The following is a 25346-nucleotide window of genomic DNA, read 5'->3' on the forward strand; positions in this document are numbered from 1 at the left end:
ATTAATATTTTGTAACCCATTTTTTGTATAATAAAGTCAGCAAGGAACAGAAGTTGCGATAGGCTTTTCTTCTCTATTGTGATGTATATCTGTGTGAATCATTGTTGGATCATTGTGGTTTGCTATTGTTGTTTGATCATGTGAGTGATAGGTTGTCCTCACTCCATTAAACACAGCATCAGAGAAGAGAAGAGAAGAGAAGAGAAGAGAAGAGAAGAGAAGAGAAGAGAAGAGAAGAGAAGAGAAGAGAAGAGAAGAGAAGAGAAGAGAAGAGAAGAGAAGAGAAGAGAAGAGAAGAGAAGAGAAGAGAAGAGAAGAGAAGAGAAGTCATTGCAAGTGGGAGGGGAAGTTTTTATTAAAGATTACGAGGGCACTTGACTTTAAAGCACAAAAGCTTATTTGTAAAAGGACTTTTTGATATCTGATCTGCAAACTCAAAATAAAAGATAAGAGGAATAGAGTTAAAGGTTTACTGCAGGCCAAGATATGGAGATGAGTATAACCTCAGCACTGCAACATAGGTGAAAACAGTCATATCAGATTTCAGATAAGATTAAGATATTACATTTTAACAGTAAAGTGCACACAGAAAACTAACAAGGTTTCAACTGCATGCAGGTGTATCACTTCAGATGCCAGTGCAATGTGTAAGATATTCACAATTATTGACTGCATTAATATGACGTTTGGTAAAAGAGTTTAATTTCAGACTTTATTGGGAATGTTTAAAAAGTTAGAGTACAGAGTGAGTATATCAAACACATTTTTGTAGTAATCATAATTCCATTTTAAGATGTGTTAGATGACATTCTCCACAATGCACACAGCTTTCTCTCTTCAGACAGGCACCTGTTTCAAAGAGATAACAAAGTAAATTCTCTCATACTATTTCACAAACATATCATACTGTATGTCATTTATCAAACAACTGATTATTTCTTAATTAGTTATTGGTAGATCAAAAGCAGAGGTAGTTAAACCAATAACACTTGAGTGGTAACACTTTATTTCGATAGTCCACATTAGATCTTTTACTGAATAATATATACATTGCAACTACATGTCAACTAGTTATTAGAGTTTTAGCAGATTGTCTGCTTACTATCTGCTGAATACACTTAATTTTGATGCTCTCCCAACAGACATTCTACTGACTATAAGTTACTTTGCAAGTACATTTCAACTTATTCTACTAACCATGACCTAAAAGTCTACTTTAATTAATTTTTGTTGTTGTTGTTGTTGACGTATAGTTGCAAATTAATACATTTAATTAATGTAGTTGCAAAGTTATTTATAGTTAGTAGAATTTATAAAGAGGACTATCGAAATAAAGTGTAAACTAAAGCTTATTGCAAGTCCTTTTGTTGTGAAAGAATAGAACTGCTGTATTTATGGTAACTGAGCTCACTTACACACTTACCAGCCTCAAACCTTTGGTGCAACCGGAACTTCACTGTTTATCAGGCTTGTTAAGTCTTTAAAGAGACACACAAAACCAAACTATTAGACAGTAACACAATTAATTTCTAAGACAGAATGTGTTACTCAGTGTAAACGTACCCTCAAAGTCAACAAAAATGATGAGGTCATCATTTTTCAGGTAATTCCGTCTGCGTAAGTCGTAGTGTTTTATGAAATTCCTCCATCCCACTGACTCTCCTCGATAACACTGGCAGCTTGAGTCAAAGGTCCCAAACTTTCTTGGATTGTCCCATATTAGTTGGTTTCCATTGACTAAAGAACAGGAAAACAAAAAGAACATGTTATATAAAATGTATATTCACATATATATATATATATATATATATATATATATATATATATCACAATAGAAGCCATCATCACATACCTGTGCTCAGGTCAGTGGTGAGGCTACGAGCAGAGGACATCCTTAGTTTAATGTCTGGATCCTGGTCCATCACCACTATGGTGGCCTGGCGGTTCACAGCAGGCCACTGCATCACAATGTCATTGTCACCACTGGCCAGATGGAAGTACAAACCAGTGTAGTTGCCTGTGTAATCGGAGTATCTAGAGATTGGGTATACTTGAATCCCATAAGCGTAACCCTCAGGACTGTAGAAACGAGGGCTGTTCAGCACGGTGTTGTAGTCGGCTGTTTTCAGGATGCTCGAGAAGTTCTGGATGCGCCAGACAGCGGCTGGGCAGTGCGTCTCGGTCAGACTGATGTCATCGATGAATATGCCACCTCCAGAGTTGGCAGGGTCTCCTCTCACTGCCTGGAATGCATAGCGGAATTTTGCTCCTATCTGCAATGGCACATGAGCAATCTTCCATGTTTCGTCTTCGTCAGCTGGGTAAGACAAGCCTTTTGTTAACGCCACATTTATTTTATGATAAAGGATTACATAAGGGATAATTTAAGGGATAATGATTACGTACATTATTCTGATTATTATACAGTCACTCACTAAATTAATACATGACTATGTGGACATGAAATGTTGATTTAAAATTATTTTACAATCATGTATAATATCTTAAAGGTGCATTAAGCAACTTTTTCATGTTAAAAATACCCGTTTTCTAACCCATACATGCTTAAACAATTGCCTGATGGGCTGAATGAGCCCTTCTCTGATCACTGAAATTGTCTCTATAATCCTGTAAAGTAAAATAAATAAGAGGGATTCGGGCCGGAATTTTAGACTGGGCGTGACGTCATGCGCGTTCACGGCACACTCACCTGGCTGTCTGGCAGGTTTGTGTATTCGCCGCCATTCTCCGTAGAAGATGGATTCTAAGAGACCGGCTTGTAGTTCATTTCAAACACCAACGCAAACTCCACGTAAGATAAAAAAAAGAAAACTTTTGTCCGTGAGCGTGCACACTTCTGGCTGCAGTTTCGCTTGCCGCCAGAGGGGGCATAGTTCTGCAAAAACTCAGAGACTTGCGCAATGCACCTTTAAAGCTTTCCTGCAATTTACACCTACAAATTGTGGTTTTGTTTCCCCAGAGTCTTTCAGTGACCAGTTCTTAAAAGAACCATTTTTTGTGGAATGGAATGTTTCCAGTGGTTCTTACTTTATTTTTAAGAGTCTAAGCTACTAGTAGTTCAAAAAGGAAAACAATTACCCCAGATTGTATGCAGTTTCTTTAATTTTCGTACGGTTCCTGTTCCATCATCCATCTTGGCCCAAATCACTAGCCTGTCCTTTACACTCCCTGTCATTTTGTAGAAAAACTGCAGGCACTGCAGCTTCCTCTTAGGATATAGGATGCGGGACTCAAGGAGAGCGGATTGTTCTGCATTTCCAATGGAGGTGTCAAAGTGCATAGTATATCCCAAATCTAAAAATAAATAAAAAACGTTATTTAAATTGGCCAAACGACAGCCAAAATGGAAAATGTATATTTCAGAAAATGGAGATTTATAACCTCTGCATAGTCCATTGAGAGTATGATCCTCGGAGCCAGGAGAACTCTTAAGATGGACCCAATCAGCATCGTCAGTCAAACTCTGTACCATCCCACAAATGTTTATGTTTTCAAAAGCGCACTGGTCCAGGAGGGTAAGAGAAGAGGCTAAAAAAAAAAAAATATATATATATATATATATATATATAAAAATATATATATATAGATAGATATAGATATAGACATAGATAGATATATTTAGATAGATGTGGATATATGCATTAATGTTTCTATATTATTTATAAAAACCTACAGCAGTTGTACATTCGATTCAGTCTGACAACATCCATCTCACTAAAGTCCAGGTATTGCCCTATGATGTTGAAGAACTCTGGGATGTTGGTTGTGATGGTGGGAATACTGGGGTCTTTGTTGAAAGCAAATGGACGATAATGCATGACAGACTCGTAGTCATATGGTGTATTTAGATCTGTGACAAAACTGTCATCATATTTGTTGAAATTATGCTCCATGCCTAGAAACAAAAACATTATGTTATAAATAAAAGCCACATGCAAAATTGTAAGAGTAAGTAATGAATATTAAACTACACAGGAAATAATGCAAAACAAATGAACTAACCTTCAGTGACCTGATCTAGCCAGATCTTCACATAGTCATCTCGATCCTGGCGAGACTGCGTATGGTAAAAGCCCAGGGCATGCAGAAGTTCATGCTCAATCACAGCCTTATGGTCACAGCCCGGCCCCAGAGAGAGCACCTGCCCGTTCTGTAGATCTCCAACATAGGACCAGCACCTACCGCAATTACAAGTCCTGTTACTGTGATTTCCTTTGTTTTATAATATACGATAAGCGTTGTCTGATGGCGGAATCCCATTTGCTAAACACCATCATTAGAATGAATGGTTTGATCATTTGTTTATTTAGCAGAGCTTTTTATTATCATATACACACTTCTTATCAGGCCCAGATTAACTGAATTTGTGGTAAAATTCTGTGTGGATGTGCTCATGCTCAACATAAATGTGCTGATGTTATAACAGATATATTATTTGAAATGTTTGGCTGCACATACCCATCTCTTTTCTCAAATTTGATAAATGTCTTCTCTCCCTCATAGGGTTTGAAATCGACACACGACTTTAGACGGTACATTTCAAATGCCTGATGGACCGCACCTTTTGCATTAAGGTCTGTGTAAAATGGGGAGAATTTATCCATGAAGAAAATCAGTATTATAAAAACACAAATAAGTGAGTTTTTGTTTTTGAACGATTTGGAAAACAAGTAAATATCACTTACCCAGGCTGTCAGATAGAATGTATGGAATAGGGAACTTCCATCTGTATGTTGTGTTAATAAGACCAACTCGACCAGGCTGTAAAGGGATGTAGGTTTTAGACAGTTTTTAAAATCAACAATACATAGTGATAGATATTATTAAGAAGATTTCAGCAGTGCAACAAAACTGAATTATGACATGGTTGTGCACTTACAGGTAGGGCTATGTCTCCCTCAATCAGTCGGGTTTTTGCTCCTGACAAACAAGTTAAAAAAATTGTTTAGTAATAAAATAATGCATTTGTGCAATATTTTGCAAAGTAATCAAACTCAAAGTATTTCTTCGAATATACAGTAGCATTAAAAGGAACTTTGTTGCCTCAGTGTTTTGTAATAGAATGCATAAAACAATTTACCAAGGTTGATGAAAGGGTTGAAATCTGGTTCATCTTCAACCTCTGTAATAAATATAGTGTTATACATTTATTTAGATTAATGAAATCAAAGAAAATTATAACTTACAGTAATTAATTAAAATCATTAATCTTACCATGAATATGAGTCGAAACTGGAATCTGAAAGTCATGGCAGGAATATGGTTAATCCCAATGCATTTAGAGATAGCAATCACTGTAGATATCCAGATAAGTGCATATGCAATAGGGACCAAAGCCTGTTAAAGTATAATATTATAAAGTGTAAATTATAAATACAGAAAATCACTCACAGCATGAAGTGCTACAGCCAGCACTGTAAAGATGAGCAGCCCCTGTAAAAGCATACTTACTGACAGTATGTGAGGTAGGAGATATTGCCATCGCTTAAATTATATAAAGAGAACTTTAGCCTTTGACCATTTTTATTGGAACAATGGACCATAGATTTGTGATAACCCAAAGGACACGTGTCTCCCATAATGCAGTAGGCTATAGTGAGTAGTTTCACTGTTTACAGACCTTATGCAACCAAACACAGCCCAACATGTTTAATAACTGCACAAAACAATCCTTATCCTAGTAAATGTTTTAATTAATATGCACTGAATGAAAACAAAAAACAACTGGGCTATTTATAAAGTGCAGAATATGACTCAAGATGGAAATCAATGCTAAAAGTGTGTTAAATGTTGGCAAGACAACACAGTTAAAAGCAAAATAGGAGTATTTAAATGAATTTAAGAAAAACGTGATGTACAAACTAAGTAGTTTCATACATGGAGTATGAAGAACTTGGATTCAAAGTCTGCGTCCACTACAGCAGCAAAACGCTATAACGCCTCCGCTTTGGGGTGTGTCTGTTGAGTGTATTTAAACCGGGTTTTTTTTTGTTTTTTGTTTTTGTTTTTTTAACACACACAGTATAATCATCAGAGATGCACGCGATTACATTCGGAAATAGACAAGATTTTTTTTCCAAATGCCCCAAGCAAAGAAATAACAAAATTATTTACGCAATAAATCCAGCTTAAACTCCAGCACAATTTGCATATTTTAAACTCTCAAGATAGACAAGACATCACATCCCGAACCTCACAACAATTGGCTGCCGACCGCGTTTTTTGCTTGATTTTTGCATAAAGTTGAGAACTGCCCAACAGCGCCTTCTCCGGTCCGCTGTCAATCCCAAAATGCACTGCGCGAGCGTGAAGCTCAACCAAAGAGTATAAGCTCTTGGTTCTTGCTCAGGGCTTCTATACTCTTTGGCTCAACTTCCATAGGAATTAATTGAAAACGCTCACTGAACTAATTAATTTCAAAACACAGAGTCGTTAACAACTAAAACATTATTATTATTATTATTTTATTTTTTTTGTCAACAAATCTACTAACAGCCTTTACACATTCATAAATCTTCGGCTTAATTTCTTTCATCGTTTAACATGAAACTGACTCGCATGATGAACTGAACGAACATGCCTGCTTTTGTTCAGTCTGACTCTGCCAGTCCCAACAGATCCCCATTCCCGGAAAAGTGACTCATTTGTTTTTTGACGGGTGTTCCCAGTTTATTGCGGGTTTTTTTTTCTTTTTTCTCTTCTTTCCCAAACCAGCTGTTTCGCCGGTCTGAATCTTTTTCAGACTCTGAACAGATTTGTTCAGCGAAGGGGGCGTGTTCGTTTAATAAGTCCAACCAATGAAATGCTGCGTCACAACCCGCACTCGAATGCTATTGGCTTACGCTATAGTCCGTCTTTGAGGGCAGAAACGCAGGCATTTCATTTTTAGTGCGAATCGTTTTCTCGGCGAATCATTCACTGAACAGATTTGTTCAAAAACACTTTCACGAACTGATCCATAAGCAGCCTGATCTGTGACTCAATTTACAGACGTGTCGAGTCGCGGTCAGGATGAGGCTACGCCTGTTGGTCTTCAGATGACGCTTAATGTAAGTTAGCCCTGCTAATGTCGATGTATTTTGTCGGCAGACTTGTTCAACTGACTCTGGCCAAGAAGATATATGAATGGTCAAAGTCAACGTCGGGTAAGTCATTACAAATGAGATTTAAAAGTGGTTCGGCACTTCGCAATAGTAATGGCTAGTATGCTAACTGTAAACAAGCTGGTTGTGTCACTGGTTTCGCTGTTTTGACAGCCACTTCCTATTACGTCACTGATTAAATCAAATAAAAATCAAATTTCTTTAAGTGTCAGACCATTGCTTTAACTGCTTTTCTTTTTATTTATGTAAGCTGCTATTGTGCGGGCAGTAGCTATTACACTGACAAGCACAGTGAACTCACATGAGTAACGTTACTTCTCTAAAAGACAGTATCCATATGACTAATAAACCAAAAAGTGGTTATTCACAAGCACTGAGTTAGCTAAAAGGACCAAGAACATTGTTAACTGAGTGATTCAGTAAGCTTGTTTGAAAATGTCATGCCATTTCATGGTGTGACATGAAAACTTGTGACATGTGGTTCTTGTTTTTCAGGTTTAAAGTTTATGCCAAAGGTGAACTGGTTGGTTGTTTTCGCAATGGGTAATTCAAATTGCCACAACAATACTATGAGTATCCCGCCAGGAAAAGGACCCCACCAAGTGGGATGCACAGACCTGATGGTGGGCCACACAGTACATGTAAGTGTGTACTTGAATTGTGTGTACATGAATTGTATGTGTGTCATTATCAGATTAATATATAGCCTATATATTTTTTCAAGGATACGTTCTTGAGACTCTACTATCCGTGCCAAGCATCCGAGAATCCTCAGCTGCCAGACTGGGTCCCGTGCAGAGAGTATTTCAACGGCCTCGCAGACTTTATGAAGATGAACAGAGCACTGAGTGAAAGAATTTTCAACTACCTCTTTGGTAAACACTTTTTTTTTGTATGGGCTATTCAGTGCTGGGGCTTTTGAAAATGTAGTTTTTGTCGTGACACATTGGCAGCTCACCATGCCACTTCCTGGCACTTTGATATGTGGTTAAAACATTGGTTGCCACTGTTGTCATGCTATGGCCATTTATGTATGTTTGTTCACATTAGGGTCTTGTAAAATCCCAGCAGCCTGGAGTGCATCATTTAAACCGGATGGGAAATATCCCGTCATTATCTTTTCTCATGGACTGGGAGCTTTCAGGTTTGGTTGGTTTGAAAATTTAGGCACAAAAACCTGAACAATGATGCAGTATTTTACATTCCCACTGTGTTTTTGTGTGTTGTATGTTCAGGACATTGTATTCAGCCATATGTGTTGAACTGGCGTCGCAGGGCTTCATTGTTGCAGCCGTGGAGCACAGGTGCTTGCTTTCAGTTATTAGCTGTAAAAGCTTTTTTGCTTTCCAACGGACCAGTATGTTGAGATAAGAGATATCCGCTAACCACAAACTGACATGGTCACAATTACTGTTCAGAAATGTTCCTTGCCCTGAAAGGTTTTGTATGTTGTTATAGTCAAAGTGTGTGAGAAGTGTGCAAACAATAGTATAAACTAGGTCATCACATTTTTAACAGTGTTTACCGGTGGACTGACACATAACACAGGACTAACAGCAGCGATGGTCACACGGCCTTTCAGGTTAGGAACTGGGATTGGAATTCAAACTAGTGTAAAGTAGTGTAAACTATTAAGTCAAAATGGAACAATGGAAATGCTTTTTAGTACTGCAGTTTTAGGAAACATTTATCTATAAAGAATATGAAGTGTGTTGAGCCTCACCATTAACTAGAAATTAGATTTTGCTATAAAACACTCACTCTTGTTAAAAATCTCAAGGTCACTTATGGTTATGAAATGAATATTTTATTAAATGAAGCCTATGACTGAAAATCAGCTAGTGACGGGCCATTTTACCTTGTGTTGTCTTTGGTCTGGTGTGTTTTACTTTCACTAAAATATATTTTCAATTTCAGGGATGAATCTGCCTCTGCAACATTTTACTTCAGAGAACACGCTGAGCCGGGAACAAAAAGGCATCCATCATGTGACATTGCCAAGCCTGTGTCTGATAATCTGGAGGAGGTTTGGATGTACTACAGGCCGTTGAAACCAGGGGAGCATGAGTTTCCTCTAAGAAACAAGCAAGTGAGGAAAATCTCAATACTCATCAGATATCTCAAACATATTCTTCCTATGCTAGTCTGATATTTGTAGCCGTAAATGACTGAATTTGCTGCTTCCTTTTTTCAAAATATTTGATTTTTTTGTGTTGTTTTGCACTGAAAACCCATCAATAATAGTTATTATTATTAGTATTAGTGACAATTGTACTTGTTTGTAAATAATTACTGAAATGTATTGTGGTCCTGGCTAGTGCACAATTGATGAAACTGTCTGTGTTCCATGTAAATGAATCAAATGTCCTTTATGTTTCAGGTAAAGCAAAGAGCAGATGAATGCATCAGAGCCTTAAATATTCTCTTTGACATCAATTCAGGAAAGTCTGTCGAGAACATCTTACAGTCCAACTTTGATTTGTCAACATTGGAGGTGAATATTACAATGAGTTTAAACTTGTGAGAACAAAGAAAAAATAAACTGCTTGATCATATTCCGTAAGACTTTATTATAGTATTGTAAATAAGTGATGGAGAGCTGGTGGTAATGAGCTTTCCTGCATTACAGAATTCCATGGACCTGTGTAGAATAGCAGTTATGGGGCATTCCTTCGGAGGCGCGACCGTGATCGAATGTTTGTGCAAGGATGTCAAATTCAAGTATGTTTTGTGCTGACTAGCATGTCCAATACGTATCGTGACATACTTTGTGTTACAAGATCTTGTGGGTAGATTATTAGCATATTTAGCAGACTGTTTGAGAAACGATGCTTTCAGTCAGTGCGGTTGGCCTTTATTTTATCCTCCACACTGATGTCTGAAAACTTCTGCAAGTTTCCTGTTTTTTTTTTTAGAAGCATTTTCACACTCCCTCCCCCACTACTTGAAACCTTGTTATCATTCTAAATAGCCTTATAGAGAGAATCATTTACAAAAAAAAGTTAATGAAAACATTATTTGCATAAATTCAGAGGTGATTTTTCAGGAAGAAATTACACTCATTAGCCATGAAAGACACATTTACTTTCTAAACATCTAATTATAGGAACATGTTAATAGTGCTAGTAGCTTGTGAAGAGAGATTGAAAAACAAAATGTTCAACCTTGCATCTATGTTGCTTCTTAGGTGTGGCGTGGCACTGGACTCCTGGATGTTTCCCTTGGATGAGGAGATCTTCCCAGGAGTGAAGCAGCCAATCTTTTTTATCAACTCTGAAAAATTCCAGTGGATTGGGAATATCATTCGTATGAAGAAGCTGGACTCTGCCATGATTCCCAGAAAAATGATAACCATCAAGTCAGTAATTCATTATTCTTTTTTTCATTCCCCTCCACAAAATATTTTTTTGCTTCATTTAATTGCGCTTTACAATGTTTTGGCAGGGGGACAGTCCATCAGAGCTTCCCAGATTTCACATTTCTTACTGGGAACTGGATTGGAAGGCTTCTGAAGCTGAAAGGAGAGATTGATCCATATATAGCCATGGATCTTTCCAACAAAGCAACTTTGGCTTTTCTTCAAAGGCACTTAAGTGAGTTAATTTACCTTTTTTAGTATGAATGGTTCAGTGTGTTTCAGCTCTTGCTAATCCGTTAAATCGTTTGTAATACACTACCGTTTAGAAGTTTGGGGTAAGATTTTAGGGAAAAAAAATGTATGGATGCATTAAATTGTCATTAAAAAGATGTCACAGGAATAAATAACATTTTACACTATATGAAAAAAGTAATACATTTTTTTTCAATAGTATTTCATAATATGACTTCATTTCAGCCTTTTTGAGCATTTTTTTGCCCCATGCTTAGTGTACAGAATACTGTGAACTTGTTTGCAATATTTAATTTTTAACTTTATTTTCCAGCTCTGGACAGAGACTTCAATAAGTGGGATCCTTTAATTGATGGAAAAGATGACAACTTGATTCAAGGAACCAATATTGTTATACCACAATCATCTATGTAATCAAGTAACATGAAATGTTTAATCAGTGCAATGCAAATGTCAATGCAAATTCACATGAAACTGAGTCAGAAGGTTACATGAGAAAGGGCCCATCTATTTTGGAAATTTCATAAGAGACTTTAATATTGAATGCGGTGTACGATTGAATTTGCACTATGGATTAGACAGTGATCTTATGTAAATTACATTTAGTATTTTTTTAAACAGGGTAAAACTACAAATTACAGGATTTCTACCAGCTACATTGCGAAACAGTGCAATAGATTTTTTATCACCATCCTGTTATGTGCCTTAAATGTTCTTACAGCCATGTAAAGCAGAGAGGTTTTTATATCAATTAAATGTTTTCAGTGGATTCTGACATTACAAGGCCATTAGCAGACAACCATTTACAAATATAAATACCATACTGTGAAATGTATTCAGCATAGCATTTATATGTTGCCCTATATTGAGAACAATTTTAACATTGTAGAAAATAACCTTAGAGTCTACAATCATCTCTGGATCTGTAACAAACCTGTGATTTCCTGATTTGTAAATGATTGAAATCAATTTTTACACTACTCTGGTCAGTAAGACATTTTTTAAAAGCTATTATGTAAGATTTCAATATTTCTCGCTGGATTCCAGTACAGCCACACAAAAAAAAAAGCACAATTTCTTATGTATTTGTGATTTTGTTTATTAAACATCTTAACTTTGGCATGTCATGTGGTTTTGTATTATACAAAAAGTCTCAAAAAGTAATAACTTTAAGATATGTTTGTATTAGTGCTGCACACAAAGGGAGTATATTTATTAAAGAAAATTTCAACCAGTTACCACAAAATGCAGCAAATTGCTTTTTCACCACAAGTGTAAACTTTTAAGAGCATCTGAACAAATAACAAAATCCTTGTACAAAGTATAATTTAGAAACAGTTTTAGAAATCCAATAAGGAACACAATGAAAGGCAGTGTAATAAATGGAAAAACAAAACCGCCTTCATATCTGCAAAGTGAAATCAGTGAACAGTAATGGAAAGTGAAAACTCCAGCTCAACTCTATGAACAAGCAGCAGTGCTTACTGTTGCTACTATAGTTGCTACTATACGGTTTATGGTAACAAGTAGACAACACCACTTAATACAAATTTAAATGTAATAACAAAACAAAAAAAACATGCACAAACAAAATCAACTATTTTTAGGGACATCAAAGTTTACATTAGTCACGTTTTTGTTTTTCTTTTTCACTCTCCGGCTCACATACTTCTGCATGGGATTCTTGCAAAACACCAACAAAAATGACATCATCGTCAGATGCATCCTCAATTCTCAGGGTCAGATGAGTGACTTGTGGATCCTCTGAGTTGGTGCAATCCGATGCATTTGACTTCTCTTGTAAGCCTGTGAAGCAAACTACCATCAGTTCAGTTCAACCAGAAATTGTCACATTACTTCAAAGAAAAGCATTAGGACTCTTTATGACACTTCCATTTAAATGTATACTTAAATTACTAACATGAAGATTCTTCAGCATCAGGATGGATTTCCGTGACCATCACATCTCCCTGAAGCTGAAGTATACAAAGTAAAAGATATTAATAAAAAAAATTAATAAAAAAAAATATGATTGTGGTTCAAGAATTAACAGTAAGCTTATAATACCGTGCCATCAGATGCTGTGTCAGACTCTGCTCCATCATCACTGGTCAGAACAATAAGATCTTCAGTAACATCTAAAAAAAAAAAAAAAATCCATGGTTTGTTAGAATGCTATTGTTAAAATAGAAGCGCTTCACATTCAACTATTTTTAATTGAATATGAAATTCAAACATGACATACTATTAAACGCCTCAGGTAAGGTATTTGTTTCATGCTCAGTCTCGCATGCATCCTGTACCTGCAAAAACATGATATGAGAGAAATACTTTCAGCCACTGAGTGGTGTAGGTCTTTAAAATGACAAACAAGAGAAAAGACAAAACACCTTATCATAGGGAGCAACATCAAGGAAATCCATCAGTAAATCCATACCGGTACTCATCTTGGCACAGTCTTCTAAAGTCACATTTTTAAAAAATGGATCAGTCAACTACTCTTCCATGCAGATTTATAAACACCAAAACATAAAACTTTATAAACACCAAAACATAAAACTAAAGTATGTTTTATATGAAGTATGCAGGGTAACCTCTTTGCTCTCCAGCTGAAGTATTCAAGTCATCTTGGGAGTGATCCGGTTCAAGCTGGAGTACAAACATATTTAAAGGGATAGAACACCAAAAAAACATTTGCTGTTAATTTACTCACCCTCAGGCCATCCCAGATGTAGGTGACTTTTTCTTCAGTAGACCAGTAAAGAAGATTTTTTACCTGAAACCGTGGTCCTTAGTGATTCATATAATGCAGGGTTTCTCAAACTCGGTCCTGGAGGGCCACTGTCCTGCACAGTTTAGCTCCAACCCTGATCAAATAAGCTAAACTGTGCCGGACAGTGGCCCTCCAGGACCGAGTTTGAGAAACCCTGATATAATGCAAGTCAATGGCTACCGTCACTTTGATAGTCCAAAAAACCTATACACGCAAAACAGAATTAATACCCATGGCTCCTGCTGATAAATTATGGTTTTATGAACAGGGATGCAAACACTTGTATGGTCAAAAAAGAGAGAGGTTATCGAAGCCCTCGCCCCGCGGGAAATATCCAGATACTTACATAATTGTGATGAATTTAATCCTTTGTAAGTTATCATTTTGCAGTGTAAGATTACAGTTAACACCTTTAAATATTACATAAATGTATTATGTATTTTTATCAAACTTAGTGAGTATATAAATCAGCAGCAAAAAGTAATTCTTGAAAAAATATGCACAGTAATTTTATAAAATCTAAACATGTTAATAAAAACAAATTACTATTAGTACTCTTATAAAATTCAATCAGGCAATCATACATTTCACAATTTTATATTTATATATGAATGTCAAGAATTCAGAAGTGTAGCTGTATATAAATAATATAAAATTAAATTATGCTTATTTTAAATGTATTGTGCAGGCTAGGTATAAAAAATATATGCTTTTAATAATCTTTCAGTGCGCAAAACCATGATAATATGAAACGCTTCAAAACAGAGCGCACAACGCGCGTATGCTCATCGCGGGTGCAGAATGCAAAGCAACATGGAGTCACAGTGTGCAGCGCTGCGCTGCACAAGTGCGCATTTAAAACTTAAGTTCACGGCACAAAGCGAAGAAATAGAGCGCACAAATCCTAGTGTACGTTATATCTGTCCAACAGTTTATTGATTATTTGTTTCTTCACAGTTTTAAATTACAGTAATTGTGCGTTTGATGCCGATTTATAGTCCTTGTGATGTGTGTGATCTAACAGGCACACGGTAGCGAGTCATTTAAAAACAGCAACAAACGTAAAATACAAATACACAAGTTATTTTATGCAAATCCAAAGCCTTTTATCTACAGATCAAACATTATAATGTGAATATATCATATTGGAGAGTTTTACCGTGCATCCTGCTGTAACCGGACGAGGCGCGCGCGCTGTTTGAATACTGAATGGAGAATGATTGACAGCCGCAGAGGAGGGAAAACGAGTTTCCGTAAACTTTAATTTGATGTAAATATACCAGTTCTGTACCTCACATTAAGCTAGGGAATGGCTTCAGATGACTTTGTGAAATTATAATCAGACCCTCTCTGACCCAAGTCACCCAAACTGACGTGAAAAAAGCGCGAGGCGCCGAAAAGCGCGCTGTTTGCATCCCTGTATGAAGCAAAACGATCAGTCTGTGCAAGAAACTGAACATTATTTACAACATTATCTGTAATCCAGTTTGGAGCGTAAGCTACCTGTCGCATAATGACGTAGGCATGAGAGCAAACTCATTGTTGACGCGTGTTGTATAGACAGATTGTCATTATGTGACAGGAAGCTCACGCTCCAGACTGCCGTAAAACGCGCTCAAGAAGGTTTGCTGAAGCTGTGGATTACAGGTAATGTTGTAAATAATCTTCAGTTTCTTGCACAGACCAATCGTTTCTCTTCATAAGACCTAAATGTATTGTCAGGAGCCACCAGCAATAATTTTGTTTTGCTGGTATGTTTTTTTTTTTCACTATCAAAGTGATGGTAGCCGTTGACTTGTATTATACGAAGGACGATAGTTTCAGGTAAAAATCTTTACTGTTATACTGAAAGAAAAAAGTGTCACCTACAGGAAGGCCTGAGGGCGAGTAAATTAATAGAACATTTTAATTTTGGGGTGAACTATTTCTTTAAGATAAGCGGGTTAATAATATTTTTTATTAAAGGGTTATTAGTTCACCCAAAAATGAAAATTCTGTCATTTATTACTCACCCTCATGTCGGTCCAAACCCACAAGACCTTCGTTCATCTTCGTAACACAAATGAAGATATTTTTGATATCCTCCATAGACAGCAACATCATTGCAAAGTAGTAAAGACATAGTTAAAATAGTGACTAAAGGGGTTCAACCCTAATATTATGGAGCGACGAGAATACTTGAGTGCAAAAAACAAACAAAAATAATGAATTGATTCAACAATTTCTTCTCGTCGGTGTCATATCTATGCTATTTGCGTAGTAAACAGTACAGCGCTTCCGGGTTCTACGTCAGAACGCCGGCTCACTATTGGCCAGCTTCTGCATCAGCATCAGACGCATGTCACACTGCGGTTACACCACAAATAGCATAGGAGATCTGACACAGAAGAGAAGACATTGTTAAATAAAGTTGTTATTTTTGTGCACATAATGAATTCTCATCGCTTCATAAAATTAAGGTTGAACCACTGTAGCCACATGGACTATTTTAACCATTTCTTTACTACCTTTCTGGGCCTTGAAAGTTGCAATCCCGTTGCGGTCTATGAAACCTCAGAACGTTCAGAAACGTTTATCAAAAAGATCTTAATTTGTTTTCCGAAGATGAACGAAGGTCTTACGGGGTTTGGAACGACATGAGGGTGAGTAATTAATGACAGAATGTGTTCTTAGTATGTGTACTTACACTCAGTACTTGAACAAGTGCACCTTCCCCCAAAGTATCTTCAACTAAACACAAACAAGAAATTCAGCCTTTAAATGCATTCAGATCCAAGATACTCACATCAAAACTTTTCACAATGACTTCATATTTCATTGTCTTACAATATAAAGATTTTCATTTTTATTAAAGTGCAGATTTAATAGATTTAAAGGGATAGTTCACCCAAAAATTCTGTCATCATTTTCTCACCCTCATGTTGTTCCAAACCCGTAAGATCTCGTTCATCTTTGGAACACAAATGAAGATCTTAATGATGAAATCTGAGAGCTTTCTTTCCTTCCATTGACAGCTATGCAACTACCACTTTGACACATCAAAAAGTTCATAAAGAGATCATAAAACTAATTCATACAAATTGAGCGGTTTGTCCAAATTTTGTGAAGAGACACGATAGCATCATATGATGAACAGTTTCAATTTAGGCTTTTATTCACATGTGAACAATCAATGCACACATCAGTTACGATAAACGGAACTAATGAGGTTCATTCTCGTGTTTCGCAGCAAATTTGAGCTTGGTTGAGCTTAAGTGGATAAAAGCCTAAATTCATTATGTTCATCATATAAAGTGATCATCTCTGCAGAAAAGTTGGCCTAAACTGCTCAATTCATATGGATTAGTTTTATGATCGCTTTATGAACTTTTTGAAGCATCAAAGTGGTAGTTGCATAGTGGTCAATGGAGAGAACAGAAATCACTCAGATTTCATTAAAAATATCTTCATTTGTGTTCCGAAGACAGACAAAAGTCTTACGGGTTTGGAACAACATGCGGGTGAGTAAATGACAATTTTCATATTTGGGTGAACAAACCCTTTAAGAATTATTTTATGCAAACAGACATTATACAAACTATAGAACATTCATGGAATAAGTGTACTATGCACTTTGTAATAACTAAGTACCAATACTTTAATAAATAGTACATCAAGCAAGCTCACTTACCCTCAGAATCTTCAACCAAAACAATGGAGCAGGACACACACCCCTTGTCTTGAGGCTGCATTTATTTACATGAACATGTTGAGACTCTTCAAGGTATGATTACTGTCATTCAATTGCTTTTGATTGGTAAAACAGCACCACACTGTACCTGGTCTGCAAGTTCATCGCCTGGATCCATTTGGTCAATGAGCGTTTCCTCTTCATCTTGACAATTAAAAATGCTATTTTGAACTAAATTTTGCATTTACGATTTACACCATAGTATAAAATAGTAATGCAAGTATATAGCTTTTTCTTCAATTCCTTAGTGGTATGTGATGCAATAATTCTGTAAATGGGTATATAAACTCATACCATTTGGTTCTTCAGACTCCAAAGCGACTGTAGTTCCATATTCTGCATCTTCGTCCTGATGTATACAGAGATACATTAGGTTTCTACATGTTGTTCTATTCCCAACTGCTGTAAACATTCTACTTACCACGATTAAACATACATTTACCTTTGAAGCACTGTTCTTCAATGAGGTACATGTTCCCTTGGTTACATCTTGAATAGTTACAATTTAATTCAAATGAAGAGATAGAGAGAGGGAAAAAATGCTGTCACCTTTTATGGCATTGGTGGAGAACAATGAGAATGATAAGTATTGTGCCCTCTATTTTTTTCCGTTAAAATATCTAAACATATAATAGATATAGATATAATACATACCAGTTGGAACTGCAGCTTCAATGCTTGAAGTCTGCAATTAAAACACTGGATGAGTAAATAATGCTTTCTAATTTTTTACACACAAATGCAAAAGTAGATTCTAGTGTTCCACACCTGCAATGGCTTCTCTGGCAGAATTTCAAAGATGTTGAGTGGATCTACTACCACCTCAGAATCATGCTCCACAAGCAAAACCTGAAAAATACACAGAAAGAAAAATAACCTGAAGATGAATTTGAAGTCAGACAAGACAAAAAGTACAAGTTTCTTTACCAGAAAAACAACAAGGGCAGCTCTTAAAACAAACATTTGTGAATTCGAAGAGAAAGATACTCACTAATGCAGCATCTTCAGAAACCTTTAAAATCCGTGCTGTGCACCAATTCCTCCTTACATGAGACCAGATCACACAATCTGACCCAACAGGCTTCTTCTCTGTCGATCGCCTCAAATAGCCCAAGTCTTAATTAAAAAAAAAATTTATATAATATATATATATATATATATAGGCCTATATTTAAATAAAATTAAGAATTAAAGAAGGGAGAACTCTTGCATAAAGTGAATACTATCTTTAAAAGTTGTATCACAAAATGTGCCAAAGGCAGGCTTACCTGACTGAATGATCTCATATGATGGTGAATCTGGTTCCTCAACAATGCATAATTGAGAATCAGTGTTATTCATCAAGAAGCTTTCTATATTCTCTGAGGAAATACTAGATGTTGCTCCCTCAGATTGCTGTGGCAAAACTACAGGAAAAGGTGTTGGGTCAACATCTGCCTCTTTAGCAAAGGCATGCTGGTTTGTTGTGTCAGAAGGACTTGTAAAACCTGAAACTGGTTCATCTTCTGTGATGCATGTGAACAATGGAGAACAATGAGAATGATAAGTATTGTTCCCTCTATTTTTTTTCCGTTAAAATATCTAAACATATAATAGATATAGATATAATACATACCAGTTGGAACTGCAGCTTCAATGCTTGAAGTCTGCAATTAAAACACTGGATGAGTAAATAATGCTTTCTAATTTTTTACACACAAATGCAAAAGTAGATTCTAGTGTTCCACACCTGCAATGGCTTCTCTGGCAGAATTTCAAAGATGTTGAGTGGATCTACTACCACCTCAGAATCATGCTCCACAAGCAAAACCTGAAAAATACACAGAAAAAAAATAACCTGAAGATGAATTTGAAGTCAGACAAGACAAAAAGTACAAGTTTCTTTACCAGATAAACAACAGTAAAACAGCACCACACTGTACCTGGTCTGCAAGTTCATCGCCTGTATCCATTTGGTCAATGAGCATATCCAGGTTGCTTTGTGTTTCAGAGGGCACTATACTGCAAGTATCAGATGAGGCAACAATTTCAGCAGTCATCTCAAGTGGGCCATCTTGAGCTTCATTTCCAGCTTCTGTATTTCTAAGTAAATCAAGCTGCTCTTGTTCAGAAAGTTGCATTTCAAGAACTGAAGTGCACATTTTGTCATCAACAAGCTCAGTGTCTGCATCAAGGGTAACTTCAGAGTCAACATTAACTTCAGCAGCCACAGAGTCATTGGCAGACACCAGTTCTGCTCCACTTAAGAGTTCATCTGATGGAGTTTCAGGACTTTGACTTTTCCAATAGCTTCTCATGGCATCATTGATGAAAACACCATTACAATCCAGCTTGACGAAGTGTGGCGTTTCAGAGTCCCCCATTTTCTCAACAGTTATATTAAAAAGCTTGTCATTAACTAGATCAAAAAAAGCATCTTCTGCCGCCTTATCCCAGAAACCCTTGGAAAGATCAAAACCTTCAAGCTGGCAGTTAAATGCCTGAGGTGGCACATCTGATAGCTCGGGTGGAAGTGCTTTGACATCACCCATGTTGACTTTTGATTCATTTCCATAGTCTACGAAAGTAATGGAGAGTGTGTCAAGGTCCCTAGATGTTACTTTAGCTCGATACCACAAATTGTCTTCATTGAAGAGAGCAATGCAAGCACTTCCAACTGGCACAGAGTCCTCACTCAAAGTTGTATCTGATGCATTACCGGCAATCTGTAAAGCATCTGAAATCTCTTGAAGTTTGTCCATTTCCACATATTGGCACCAGAAGAGCTGAGGACCCTTGATAAATGAGGGGTATCCATTGATCATTTGACCAGCTGATATGTCAGGGTCCTTATAAAGGGTACAGACCTTGATATCAAACATCTGATGCTTGACACCTGTAGTCAAAAGCTCAGCTGCTGGTGCAACTTCATGCCTGCAGGTGGATCCCAGCACTACACCATTAACATTGAGTTTCACTTCCCACACGGTCCCTGACATTTTAGCGAACGTGCACATGACCTTTTCAATGTTTTGATCAATTACTTGTTTGAAGTTGGGTGCAATTTCTTGGTCCACACTGTCAACATTTAGTTTATGTACAGAGCAGTGGATGCTGTACCTAGGAAACGAAGCAAATGATTGATCAAGACGACATATTTTTGAGGCAGAAATCACAGCCGTGTTTCCAAAGTCGACAAATTCAACGTCAATTTTGTCATCAATGTTTTTTCGTACTGCTGCACGGTACCAAGAGTTATCATCAGGAAACATTGCACAGACCATGTTTCCCTCACGAATCTCACTAGAATCAATGTTTGCGCACCTTGACTGGTCAGCATTCAACTTCTCAACAAGTGAGTAAATGTCATCCTCATCTGCTGCAAACTGCACAAAGAAGCTACAAGGGCTATTGCAATGAGAGATGAATACCTCAGCTTCTAGACCAGGTGTTATTATCTTCACTGGGAGCGCAGATTCTCTGAGAAGAGCCTGGGACTTTGGTTTAACACCATCTGTTTTGTCAGATGTACATGGGTGACGTACATCACCTCTTTCATTGGACTTTCTTTGTGGTTCATTTTGCTTCTGAGAATTATGGATTGTCCCAAAATCTCTTGTTGGTTCTGGTCTACCATCTGTATGGAATCCCCACTTGCGTCGTGGCTGTTTTGATTCAACATTTCCTCGTTGCGCTGCGTGACTTCCCCGGGATTGTTGAACTTGATCTGTGGTATCTCGCTTAAGACCACTGGAACTTTCCTTTCCAAGGCTCTCTGCCTGAACTTGTGCACTTTGGTTCTTTGAACTATATCCTTTAAGTGGGCTTGGTTCAATTCTATGGATTTCATTGTGAAACTTCTGTCTGATCAGTGCATTCACTTGAATTTTTCCCTCATAAAGTTCCACCATAAGCTTTCCTCCAGGTTCTTTTGCCACAATCAAAGCAGTGAAACAATGACTGTCCGCAAAATTCTGAAACCAATTTTCCACTGCACATGGCACATTTTCTGGCATATCTGACAGCCCACATTCAATTGCCTGCACTGGGACGGACATAATCTCTCCTGCTTCAATTGGAACTGGCAGCAAGTCTGATTTATCAACTTCCAATGTGTCGCCATAATCCACAAAATTGATCACCACTGACGGTTTTGAAGACTTTATCTGGCCTCTGTACCAAAGTCCATCTGTGTATTTTGCAAAGCAAACCGTTCCAAAAGTCTGAGGACACTTGGTTACCTCTAGCTGACGGCATAGGTAATTGACCTTGTCTGCAAGTTTCTCAATCTCATCTGAATTCCTGGCGAGATGGCAAAAGAACTGAGTGACACTTTTCACACAGGTGACACTCACTTCCTCTTCACATCCAGTCTTGACTCCGTGTGTGGAATAATAGTAGGTGTCCAGGCGAAAGGGTGGGAGAGGCACTCTCTTAGAGGGTGCACGATCAGCTAGGCGTCTCTGGACAAGGAGATTGCAAATGCTTTGGAATGGGGTCTCCAAGTCCACCACATTGAACACAACTTTCTGGGAATCATACATTACAGCAAAAATGGTGCATTTCAAAGGCACGTTCATGGATGCTGCAGTATCAACAAACTCTCGAAACTGTAATGTGGCTTCAGGGCTCCAGTCTATAGCTGAGTGGGAAACGGGGTGGATCAGATTATATAAACTACATCGAAAGGCTTGTCCTTTCATCTTCAAAAATGCTGGACTGATCTTTCGAAGATCTTCAATGGCAACTTTCTTTGTCTGCCCATAGTCAACGAACAAGACCTCAACATGAGGCGTTTGGTGTTTTTGAATGACCAAGGCTCTGTACCATATCCCAGTTTCAGGATGACGGGCAACACAAGCTGCTTCCAAAGGTGGCTGAAATTCACTGTGAGCATAGAAACGCTGAATATCTTGCATTAGCACTTCTAAGCATGCAGCATTTCTGGCTTTTTGGCACCAGAAGTCATTTGGACTCTCAATGTAGGATACGGTTACCTCCAGTGAACTTCCAATTGGAAACAAGTATTCCTTGAAAACCGATGCACTTTCTGCCACGGCAGAAGAACTGGAAGGCGTCTGAGGTCGAGTGCCTGTCAAGAATATGCCAGAGGTGTGTGTGGCTAAACCACAAGATCTTACAACAGAATTATCCACAATGCTCTTTTCACTTTCTGCAAAATTTGCATTGCACAACAATTTATTCACATCATTTTCTCCATCTAAACTCGGGTCCACTAATTGAACCATGTGAGTGTCTTGATGCTTGTCTTGTACGTACAAATCAAGTTTTTTGTCTACGACAAGTTTTGAAAAGAACAACGTAGCCCTCTCGTCCCAGTGTTTCAGTCTCGATTTAATGCCATGGAGGGAGCATTTTACCGCCACAGCTGGCAGCTGCTGGAATCTCAGAGGCAACTGTCGGAGGTTTAAACAATCAACAAGTTCTGTGTTGCCGTAGTCAAGGAAGTAAACTTCTGCTTTCTTGTCAATTACCTTATAGACAGCTGCTCTATAGAACACACCATCTTGGGCTTTAGCTGCACAGAGGAGACCAACAACAGGCTTTCTTATCAATCCTTCAGCGCTTGTTGGATTAATGTACAGATTTCCAAGGTCATTCATTAGCTGGTCGAATTCATCAGCGTGACTCTGAGTTTGAACCCAAAACTTTCCAGGGTTGTCAACGTGCTGCACAACAGCCAGATGTGAAGTGTTAGGTGTGAGACTTTCTGTGAAAAAGACTGGTTTGTTCCCTTTAAGGTCAGAGTAGGTTTCGTCAATGTGTGAGATCTCTGTTGTCTCCAAAATTTTGCGCTTTTGAGATGATGGGCTCTTCTGAACAGCAAAATCTGCAAGAGTCATTTCAGAGTCCAGTGAACATTTCTGTTTCAGTTCAAACAATTTGTTGATGTTTGTGTTCTCCTCTCCATAAAGCGAGACATAGTGAACACCTTCAGAAAGGCTTTGATACTGAAACTTGGCAATCACTGTGCGGTTGAGCAGGAGCGATTTCAGATAATCAATTTGTGAAGCTGTCCAACCAACACCTCTGTCGACTATTCCATGAAGGGAGCACACGTACGTTACGACAGGCATCCTGAAGAATTCAGAGGCAAGATGCCTGACATTCTCAACTTGTACAAATTGTTTCTTGCCATAATCCACCTGCAAAACCTCAACCACATTGTTGGCAGACATGACCTGCTGCAGCACTGAACGATACCACTTGCCGTCACTTCCTCTTGATGCACACGGGCTGCCCAAATTCTCAGGTCTTGCAAAATGTCTGCCAACTCTTCCCTCGTAATGCTGAGTTATCTGTTCGGTTAACTTTTTCAGCTCCTGAGAGAAAACCTTAAGCTGACAGAATATTCTAAATGGACTTGTTACTTCTGTGACCATGACAGTCTCAACAGTATCAGTTTGTAGCTCTGGGTACATGTAGGCCTGCTGCTTTTCCATTTGCTCAATACTCTCAACTGGTTTTGGCCTAATGGAAGAAATTCTCTGAGGTTCTCCAGTTCCATTGTTGGTCTGTAAAGATCTTGCAACAAACTCCTTGAACCGATCACTGTACAATTTCTTTGCAAAGCCCATTTCAAACATCTGTCTGGACAGACAAGGAATGTCAAGAAGGAATGTTCGATGAGGCACAAGAACATCTTGAACCGAAGCATTGACTCTTCGACCACAGAAGGTCTTCATGAACTCGAAGGCCATCGCTGACCATTTATTTTCAGGAGACAGTGGTAACACATTGGCAAGAACACAGAATTCAACTTCAGGGGGAAGATAGAAAAAGTCACTTTTTCCCCATGCAAGAGTGTTAACAGTGGCACATAGTGTTCTGCCTTCATCGATTAAAAACACGCTGTACTCTTCAGTGTCTCTGGAAACTATACGGGCTCTATACCATGTTTCATACACTTGTACAAGGCACAAGTCACCAGGGTTTCCATCTGATTCACAGAAACTCTCTCTGGGGTATTGTATCTCCTTTTTCAGCTGCTGATAAGCAAATTTCCGGTCTTGGTCAAAATTTCCCCAAAACTCTACAAGAACACATGATGGATTCAGATTAACTCTGGTAATAAGTACAGGTACATTTGAACCTGTTGATGGGAGCCCCGGTATAGAAGACATTGTGATTTCCTTCGTGACTCACTCACTCTGGTATTTAGGTGTATCTAGAAAGAGAGGGGAAAAGTGAAATGTATTACTAGTCCATAATCAAGGCTCATACTTAAAACTAAACTAAAAAAACATCCCATCTAGGGATGGGTACCGAAACCCGGTTCCAATAGGGAACCGGTTCCGACGTAAACGGTAGTAACGAGACCGAATAAGAACAAAACTTTCGGTGCCTGCGGCACGAATGTTCCAATAATAAAACATCTCCAGTTAACCAGCAGAGCATTCATTTCGTTCGTTTGTTAAATAAGAGACGATCTAGCGCTGAAATGTGTTTTTTAAATCAAGTGATCAAAGTGCTCGTTGCCCCTGCGATCAGTGGCGCTGATACAGTGTTTTCTTTTTTGGTTCACGCACACCGCACTGTCTTCACTCGGACGCACGCTTCAATACGTTGCGGAGACTCTCTATTCGTTCCGGTGAAATCACGAAATGCGTCTCCCTGCTTGATATACAACCACTGATGAGCATAATCGGTTTTAAAAAATAAATAAAAATAAACTGTACGAATGCAGATTAGAACCCAAAACCTCTGACACGCTTGACTAAAGTTCAAGTTCAGCTGCCAGTGTCGTGGTGGACAAGGAAGTCTAGTATTTTAATGCCAAGCAAATCTTGCATATCAAGTATTAAGTATATCAAGTATATTTATATGAGGCTATACTGTGTGTGTTAAATATTTCTGCTCAGTGTCAGATATTTCTCTGTTTTAAAGTAAAAGTCATAATATGAGAAGACAAAATTTTGATCTTAAAGGGGTCATGAACTGGATTGTTTTATTATTTTATAATGTTGCCTGGGGTGCCCTTATAATGTTAGTATGATTTTTACATCAAAAATTGTCATAATTTAAAAATAAAAGCCATTTTTCCAAGCCTGATTTCAGCCTCAGATTTGAACGCGCGTGTCTGCTGTGAGACTGCAGTGCAAACGCCCA

General features: G+C 37.9%; 3 protein-coding genes across 9 annotated transcripts in view; 1 reads left to right on the forward strand and 2 right to left on the reverse strand.

Moving 5' to 3' along the window:
• Positions 1-680: 680 nt before the first annotated feature.
• On the reverse strand, positions 681-5723 carry mep1a.1 (meprin A, alpha (PABA peptide hydrolase), tandem duplicate 1). 2 transcript variants are annotated; one of them, XM_082148243.1, is made up of 14 exons: positions 5413-5723; positions 5236-5260; positions 5102-5143; positions 4901-4941; positions 4707-4782; positions 4480-4597; positions 4024-4199; positions 3695-3916; positions 3403-3549; positions 3100-3315; positions 1853-2317; positions 1564-1737; positions 1416-1478; positions 681-849 (listed from the first exon to the last, which is right to left on the reverse strand). In XM_082148243.1, the coding sequence occupies exons 1-13, from the start codon at positions 5464-5466 to the stop codon at positions 1429-1431; spliced, it is 1806 nt and encodes a 601-aa protein (XP_082004369.1). In that variant the 5' UTR covers positions 5467-5723; the 3' UTR covers positions 681-849; positions 1416-1428. The 2 variants fall into 2 exon arrangements, with proteins under 2 accessions (XP_082004369.1, XP_082004368.1); XM_082148242.1 differs by having other exon boundaries at positions 1424-1478; positions 5413-5719.
• A 1149-nt stretch (positions 5724-6872) lies between these two features.
• Positions 6873-11853, forward strand: pla2g7 (phospholipase A2, group VII (platelet-activating factor acetylhydrolase, plasma)). Of its 2 annotated transcripts, none has more exons than XM_082148262.1 (11): positions 6873-7166; positions 7620-7765; positions 7849-7999; positions 8175-8268; positions 8360-8428; positions 9042-9213; positions 9505-9618; positions 9754-9845; positions 10312-10482; positions 10569-10717; positions 11048-11853. In XM_082148262.1, exons 1-11 carry the CDS (start codon positions 7088-7090, stop codon positions 11146-11148), a joined length of 1338 nt encoding a protein of 445 aa, XP_082004388.1. In that variant the 5' UTR covers positions 6873-7087; the 3' UTR covers positions 11149-11853. The 2 variants fall into 2 exon arrangements, with proteins under 2 accessions (XP_082004388.1, XP_082004389.1); XM_082148263.1 differs by having other exon boundaries at positions 6874-7070.
• tdrd6a (tudor domain containing 6a) overlaps positions 11336-25346 on the reverse strand; it is a 49819-nt gene continuing 35808 nt past the window's right edge. The window contains exons 2-20 of one of the 5 annotated variants that reach the window (XM_082148146.1): positions 19160-24405; positions 18967-19047; positions 18853-18883; positions 18725-18742; positions 18506-18643; positions 18229-18353; positions 18006-18086; positions 17892-17922; positions 17674-17726; positions 17532-17586; positions 17326-17381; positions 17178-17232; positions 16194-16237; positions 13329-13383; positions 13125-13195; positions 12980-13037; positions 12802-12875; positions 12656-12710; positions 11336-12540 (exon numbers count right to left, since the gene is read on the reverse strand). In XM_082148146.1, coding sequence (XP_082004272.1) covers positions 12359-12540; positions 12656-12710; positions 12802-12875; positions 12980-13037; positions 13125-13195; positions 13329-13383; positions 16194-16237; positions 17178-17232; positions 17326-17381; positions 17532-17586; positions 17674-17726; positions 17892-17922; positions 18006-18086; positions 18229-18353; positions 18506-18643; positions 18725-18742; positions 18853-18883; positions 18967-19047; positions 19160-24361 — 6465 coding nt within the window. In that variant the 5' untranslated portion in view covers positions 24362-24405 and the 3' untranslated portion in view covers positions 11336-12358. Of the gene's footprint in view, positions 12541-12655; positions 12711-12801; positions 12876-12979; positions 13038-13124; positions 13196-13328; positions 13384-16193; positions 16238-17177; positions 17233-17325; positions 17382-17531; positions 17587-17673; positions 17727-17891; positions 17923-18005; positions 18087-18228; positions 18354-18505; positions 18743-18852; positions 18884-18966; positions 19048-19159; positions 24406-25346 lie in introns of all 5 variants that reach the window. The other 4 variants (XM_082148145.1, XM_082148144.1, XM_082148143.1 and 1 more) reach the window with 4 other exon arrangements.

The sequence above is a fragment of the Leuciscus leuciscus genome, assembly GCF_965113295.1.
Source record: "Leuciscus leuciscus genome assembly, chromosome: 19".
In the NCBI taxonomy this organism is placed as follows: Eukaryota; Metazoa; Chordata; class Actinopteri; order Cypriniformes; family Leuciscidae; genus Leuciscus; species Leuciscus leuciscus.

Coding starts and splice junctions, on each gene's coding strand:
- mep1a.1 (XM_082148243.1), bottom strand. CDS start 5,466: ATGCTTTTACAGGGGCTGCTCATCTTTACAGTGCTGGCTGTAGCACTT. Junction 4,942..5,101: donor CAACCCTTTCATCAACCTTG/GTAAATTGTTTT, acceptor CTTGTTTGTCAG/GAGCAAAAACCCGACTGATT. Junction 4,783..4,900: donor AGGGAGACATAGCCCTACCT/GTAAGTGCACAA, acceptor ATCCCTTTACAG/CCTGGTCGAGTTGGTCTTAT.
- pla2g7 (XM_082148262.1), top strand. CDS start 7,088: ATGTCGATGTATTTTGTCGGCAGACTTGTTCAACTGACTCTGGCCAAG. Junction 8,269..8,359: donor CATGGACTGGGAGCTTTCAG/GTTTGGTTGGTT, acceptor TTGTATGTTCAG/GACATTGTATTCAGCCATAT. Junction 9,214..9,504: donor TTCCTCTAAGAAACAAGCAA/GTGAGGAAAATC, acceptor TTTATGTTTCAG/GTAAAGCAAAGAGCAGATGA.